Source organism: Rhincodon typus, chromosome 41, assembly GCF_021869965.1.
Source record: "Rhincodon typus isolate 14 chromosome 41, sRhiTyp1.1, whole genome shotgun sequence".
Taxonomy (NCBI): Eukaryota; Metazoa; Chordata; class Chondrichthyes; order Orectolobiformes; family Rhincodontidae; genus Rhincodon; species Rhincodon typus.
In genome coordinates, this window is record NC_063372.1 from 1,849,065 (window position 1) to 1,855,502 (window position 6,438).

Here is a 6,438-nt window from a genome sequence, read left to right on the forward strand (position 1 = left end):
CATTTGCAAGCCTCAAAATGGGCTCACAGTGGGGAAACGTTGGGAAACACTGGTCAGGCTTAAGCTTGAAAAACAGGGAGGGCTTTCAACATGGCACTTTGCCCCTAAGGCTCATTCATGAGTTAAATGCTAAAACAGAGGGAGAAAGGGATAGTGGCTAAGAGAGGGAGGAAAATAGATTGAGAGACAGAAAGGAAGATGCAGAGACTGAAAGTGAGAAGAGACACTGACTCGGAGAGAAACAACAAGGGAGTAGATTGAGAAACAGATGCACAAACGCACACATGCTCATCCACACACACAGACACTCTCATAAATACACTTATATACATGCACACTCTCATAAACACACACACACACACACACACATACACAGAAAGTCCAAGCCCAGTCAAACTCATAAACTCAGAGAGGAACAAACTTGTGCTCCTGGCCAACAGCTTTCTGTCTGTTTCACACCTTCCCTCAGTTTTCACAGTCCAAGCTCAGGGTTAAATCTCCATCCACTTCCCCACAGAGCCAGTATCCATCCTTGGCAGAGGTTTTGGATTGCTGCATTTGGAGAGTTGAAATTCTGTTTGGTTGCCACGCTCTGGGTGAAAACGATTTTCCTCACTTCCCCTCTGAACCTCCTGCTCCTTACCCTCAATCTATACCCCTGGTCACTGAACCCTCCATCAAGGGGAAAAGTTCCACCATGCCTCTGCCCCTCATAATTTTATACATCTTAATCTCCTCTGCTCTAAGGAAAATCTCTATCTGTCCATCTCTCTTCATAACTGAAACTCTCCAGCCCAGACAACATCCTGGTAAATCTCCTCTACATCCTTTCCAGTGCAATCACATCCCTCCTATGATGTGGATTCCAAAACTGCACACAGTCATCTGACTGTGGCATAACCAATCTTTTATACAGTTCCAGCATCACCTCCCTGCTCTTAAATTCTATGCCTTGGCTAGTAAAGGCAAGTATCCCACACTTTATCCACCTGTCCCGATACCTCAAGGGACCCATGTACAAGTGCACCAACTACCCTCTGCTCGTCTGTGCTTCCCATGGTCCTACCATTCATCATGGATTCCTTGCTTTGTTTGCCTGGAGGAGCACACTGACAACATTCACTATTTCACGATTGAAAATAATACACTTCACTGAAATGCTGCAGTCAGGTAATTTAATGTTCTCATCAGAAAGGTGCATGTCAGCACTAAGATCATACAATATGTATAGGTAGCAGGGCAGACCAGAAATGATGAAAGGAGGTCCAGGTCAGGGAAACCTCATAACATTGGCTGGGTTGGGGGGGGGGGGGGGTGTGTGAAAGGGTTGAGGGGGTATTTGCAGGATTCAGGAGATTAGCTCAGCTCCAGGCCCCACAGACAACAATCTCCCTGCCTGCCCTCGGGCTGTTCAATTGCTGGACGCTCCTCAGCACATCCATGGACTGTCCACAGCAACGCTATGCACATTCGCTTGAATTCAGCAAAGCCTTCTCGGAGCCATAATCCTACTCCATCCCCCTTTCCCACTCTGTCTCAAGGCTTATAAACCTTGAGTTGTTTAGCGTCTCAATGATCCACTCTGAGATTCCTGGCTCAGTCATTGGAAGTCACGCTGACTTGTATTAGTAATGGTGGGTGTAGTGTAGATGGTGGACTGCGTTTGGGAAGGACGCAGGCAGTGGCTGATCTCATGTTAACAAACCTCAACGTCCCCTCTGGCACTGATCCTCTGTAAGGCCCACCCCTCACACTGTTATACAACAATGAACTGTGGATGCTGAAGGTCTAAAGCAACAACAGAAATTTGCTTCAGAAACTCAGTAGGTCTGGCAGCATCTTCGGAGAGAGAAAAACAGAGTTAACATTTCGAGTCCAGTGACCCCATTCTGACAAAGGGTCACTGGACTCGAAACGTTAACTTTGTCTCTCTCTCTCTCTCCACAGATGCTGCCAGACCTGCTGAGTTTCTCCAGCAAATTTCTGCGTCTGTCTCACATTCTGTTCGTTGCTTGGGACACTGGTCAACCTTTGGTGGTCCCTGACTCTCCTTGGTTCTGCCTCCCGCAGTATGTGCTTCACACGCAAGATCGTGCCAATGTGAGACTGGGCACCGCACTCAGGCGGGCAATACCTGTTGCTGGCACCCTTGTCTCAACTTTCGTTCTTCTCACGCGTTGTAGGTGATGCATGTGAGAAATTCGAGGCAGCGGGTCTTTTACTGGGACACGGTCGAGACTTAATGCTGTGAATGTTTGTAATGCGCGCTACACCAGGGAGGACGGTTCGGAGCAGTGCTGAAACAGACAAAAGCTTTTATTAGCACTAACTCCACAAGTGACCTCCATGCACAATATGCACACATAACAGATGTGCCAATAGGAGAAACTGCTTTCGGAGAGGACAGTTTCTTAAAACATCGAGTTAAACATCTTGACGTCATACCCTAACATTGGAAAAAAATCGGTTTAAAAATATATAACAATAGAAAAGTTTATGCATTTTGCAACAACATCTTACATTTTCTCCTAGATTACAAAGTCTAATTATTATAGGCAGGTGGACCTTAATAGGGACCAGCTGAACCATCGACCTGCCATAGTGGGATCAGTGGTTATGAAAAACACGAAATGTTGGAAATCCTCCGCAGTGGAGAGTTATCATTTCGGGTTCAGGACCTTGATGAGATCGGTCGGTGTTAGACGAGTTGGGCCGAAGAGCCCGTTTCCGTGCTGTATGACTCGATGAGACTTCACAGATGCGAAAAGATAAACTCTCTGTTTTCCATTCTGGGCACGAAGGCTGCCAGACACAGTCGAAAGCTCCAGCATTTTCTGCTTTTCTTTCAGACTTCCAGCACCCAGAATATTTTGCTTTCATGACGCTGGGCACGCCATTTCTCCTCGCTGTTGTGATGGATGGGTGCATTTTCCCATTCTGAACCCCAACCCCTGCAGTCGCTCGCAAATACGGTCCGCGTTAGGAGCCTGGTTGAAGTTTGGAAGTGCAGCTATGACTTTATACTTGAGCTGCCCCATTGTAAAGGGTTCAACACTCTGACGACACATGGTCTAATTCATTGCACAATTTCCTGAAAACATCAGAATCAAACACCTTCTGTACATGATGACAAGTAAAGGCACTGTCCATCAGTCTGTGGGGTTTTTTTAACCAATATAAAATATACATATTTCCATTCTGGCATCAGACATGTTAAGTACTACAATTTATTCAGTGCTCCCCATTTCAGTTTAAAGCATGCTATTCCCAGTCATAATGCTCTCCATATAGGATAAAATCAGATAATTATTCCCAGCCATGACAGTACAATATACCTCTTTCACCCTTGCTCCCTCACAAGGTCAACCAGTCAACAGAATGATTGATTTGAACCTTTTGTCATATGGGTGGCCATAAACTGAAGCCAGGAATAACCACTTGAAAATGTTCACAGTCCACATAAGGAACCAAAGAACTCATTGGCGGATGTAATCAATACAATTTGCTGCTGTAGCTAAGGAGCCAACGATAGTAAAATTAATGAAAGGAATCATAGACGACAATCCCCATCTCAACTGCCATTGCCACCAACTCTGCCTGCTCCACCTGCCCAAATCTCCCTTCCAACTCAACCCATAAAGTGCCTGTTTCCATTGGGACAATAGGCTTTGCTCTCTCATACACAAGTCTCAAAACTTTTCCATAAGGGGGTACGACAAACTCAAGTTGATCCACTCTTAGATCCAGGACATTTTTCTTTATTCATTCAGTCACAGGATGTCAGCATCACTGGCTGGGCCCATCATTTACTAACCATCCCTAATTGCCCTTGAGAAGGTGGTGACGAGCTGCCTTCTTGAACCGCTGCAGTCCATGGGGTGCAGGGACACCCACAGTGCTGTTAGAGAAGGAAAACATACCTTAGCAAGACAAATAACCTTTTTAAAACATCCAAGCTAGTCCCATTAATTTGTGCCATGTTGCGTTAGTGCAGTCTTCATAACTGGAAGTGTCACAGCTTCCAGTCGGGGCTGTCTGCATCTTCAGTATTGCCTTACGTTTTATTTTTGCTAAACCATATCGTAAAATATTCATGCAGAATGCATAGTGACATCGTTCAAGGTTTAGTCTGTCACATTTCAGGCTTCTCAGTCCTGATTGTCCGGGACTGGCCTTGAAAGAACCTTTTGAAGATTGAAGTATCACATTGTTAACGAATGTTCTTTCAAAATCCATCTCAGATAGCTTTACTCTTTCCAAAGATGACAGGGTTGGACATGGTATGCCTACCTCTGGCATACGATTACAAATCCAGCCAGACAGATAACGCACATATCCATTTTCTTAGATAGCTGATGACTGAAATAGGTTCAGTCTTGATTTTTCCCATTTGGCCCTGATCATGTTCCTTGATTTGTGATTCTTTAGCTGTAATAGATGGCTATAATTGAGAGTCTACAACACAGAAAAAGCATCACATTGCATTTGTTCTTGAGTTTAGGATTTAGGGCCATGACAATATGAGGCAGAGGGAGAGAGTGTCTCTAACCAGTGCTGTTATCTTCTCTGAGAACATCTGATCTCTCAAGTCTGTCAAAGCTCAGAGAAGCTATATGGCTAGATTGTTTTGTAGAAGCTGCAATGTAGCAAAGGGACATTTTTTTTCTCCAATAACCTGTAATGCTGAATAAAATAAAAACAGCATTTTTGAAAAACAGCAAACCCAATTAGCGCATAGCATATTTGTCCAATTCCTGAAGCCATCTGATTTTTGAACTGGTTCCAGTGTAAGTTGAACTCCCTGCTCATACTGCATCATCAAAGATGATTGCTGGGGTCCAGTTCAACAGTCACACAGCTCGGCAGCTTCTCTAGAAAGGCAACGTGTCCAAGAATAGTTTATCGACAATGGCAGGTGGAGGAACCAGGTCAGCGAGTTTCAGGTAGAAAATGCGTTGCAGTCCTTGTGTGCAGAGGGTACATAGTTCCGGCAGCTTGCCCAGAAGCTTGGATAAGTAGTTTGGCCGCATTTGCTCGCCTGCACTGGATGTGACATGGTCTTTCAGACACGTTATTATCTTGGTCTGCAGGTCTTCAACCTTCTTGGGTTCCTTCAAGCCGTGCCGGTCTGAAACATCGCAAAAACCAACACAAGCCCATGAAACTACTTTTCAGAAATGAACACATAAACAATAAAGCAAATATTTGAACAGCTATCGCCCATTTGAAGGAAAAATCCTCCCACACTCACATGATGATAGATGATCTTTAGTTCAATCTAAAGACAGAGAGCAAACAGAGAAACAGCTTGCATGCTAGGATCCCCACTCACCATCCACCCTCTCAGGCTTCCCTTGCCCTACTTCATCAGGTAGGATCTTGGGTACAAACTTCCCCTTGGCTGTCCCATAGTTCCCTAATTCTAAGAGGCCTAGTGGAAGAGGTCTGGGAGGCCTGTGACCATAATCGGAGAGGAGTACCAGGCCAAGAGAAACAGAAAATGCTCAGAGAAGTAAAGAGGAAAGAGTACTAAAGAGCACTGGGGTGGCACAGTGGCTCAGTGGTTAGCACTGCTGCCTCACAGCACTAGGGATCTGGGTTCATTTCCACCCTCAGGCAACTGTCTGTGTGGAGTTTGCACATTCTCCCCATGTCTGCGTGGGTTTCCTCCAGTTTCCTCCCACGGTCCAAAGATGTGCAGGTTATGGTGGATTGGTCATGCTAAATTGCCCATAGTGTTCAGGGATGTGTAGATTAGGTGGGTTACAGGGGAATGGGTCTGGGTGGGATGCTCTGAGGGCCAGTGTGGACTTGTTGGGCCAAAGGGCCTGTTTCCACACTGTAGGGATTCTTTTAAAAAAAAAGTACTGGTTTGTATTTACCCTGAATTCTTGTTGGCGATGTTAAATTACAGAGTTTATATATCGAGTTGCACACACATTGGTCATATATTGGCCAGTCATATATTGGCCAGCCATGGTTGAAGGACTCCCCAAACCTCTGGGTTGAGGCTGAAATCTCGAGAGCTACCACTGGCAACTCTGGGGTGAAGAGTTGCTGAACTTCGCTGCATGCTATTTTGGGCATTGTGAAAGTTTGTCTTCGAGGGAGCTGCTGCCTGGGCAAGCTGAGTGCGAGAGCCAGGAGTAGTTACAGCACACGATGGAGCTGCTGTAGGTCAGAGGTGAATAACTCAAAGCAATTTGCATTTATGCCCAAACCTAGGTAAGTGCTCAAACTGAATTGCTGCCTCATTTCACATTTCAGCTGCTCTGCCTTGCTTTATAAAATCCTGTCCAGTGGAGTTTGAGAGGATCACTTGTCCAGGTATTATTACAAGGTCAACAATTAAAAGGCTTATTATTCAAAACAGATTTAGTTTGCGCTATCAAAAGAGTACTACAGGACAAATCAGTGAAGTGAAAGTTGATTACTTCT

The 6,438-nt window shown here is 45.1% G+C and overlaps 1 protein-coding gene across 1 annotated transcript in view; it reads right to left on the reverse strand.

Moving 5' to 3' along the window:
* Positions 1-4,220: 4,220 nt before the first annotated feature.
* LOC109924537 (nuclear receptor subfamily 4 group A member 1-like) overlaps positions 4,221-6,438 on the reverse strand; it is a 36,558-nt gene continuing 34,340 nt past the window's right edge. Inside the window, exon 7 of the mRNA XM_048618830.1 lies at positions 4,221-5,128. Within this exon, the coding sequence (XP_048474787.1) occupies positions 4,872-5,128 (257 nt within the window). The 3' untranslated portion in view covers positions 4,221-4,871. The remainder of the gene's footprint in view (positions 5,129-6,438) is intronic.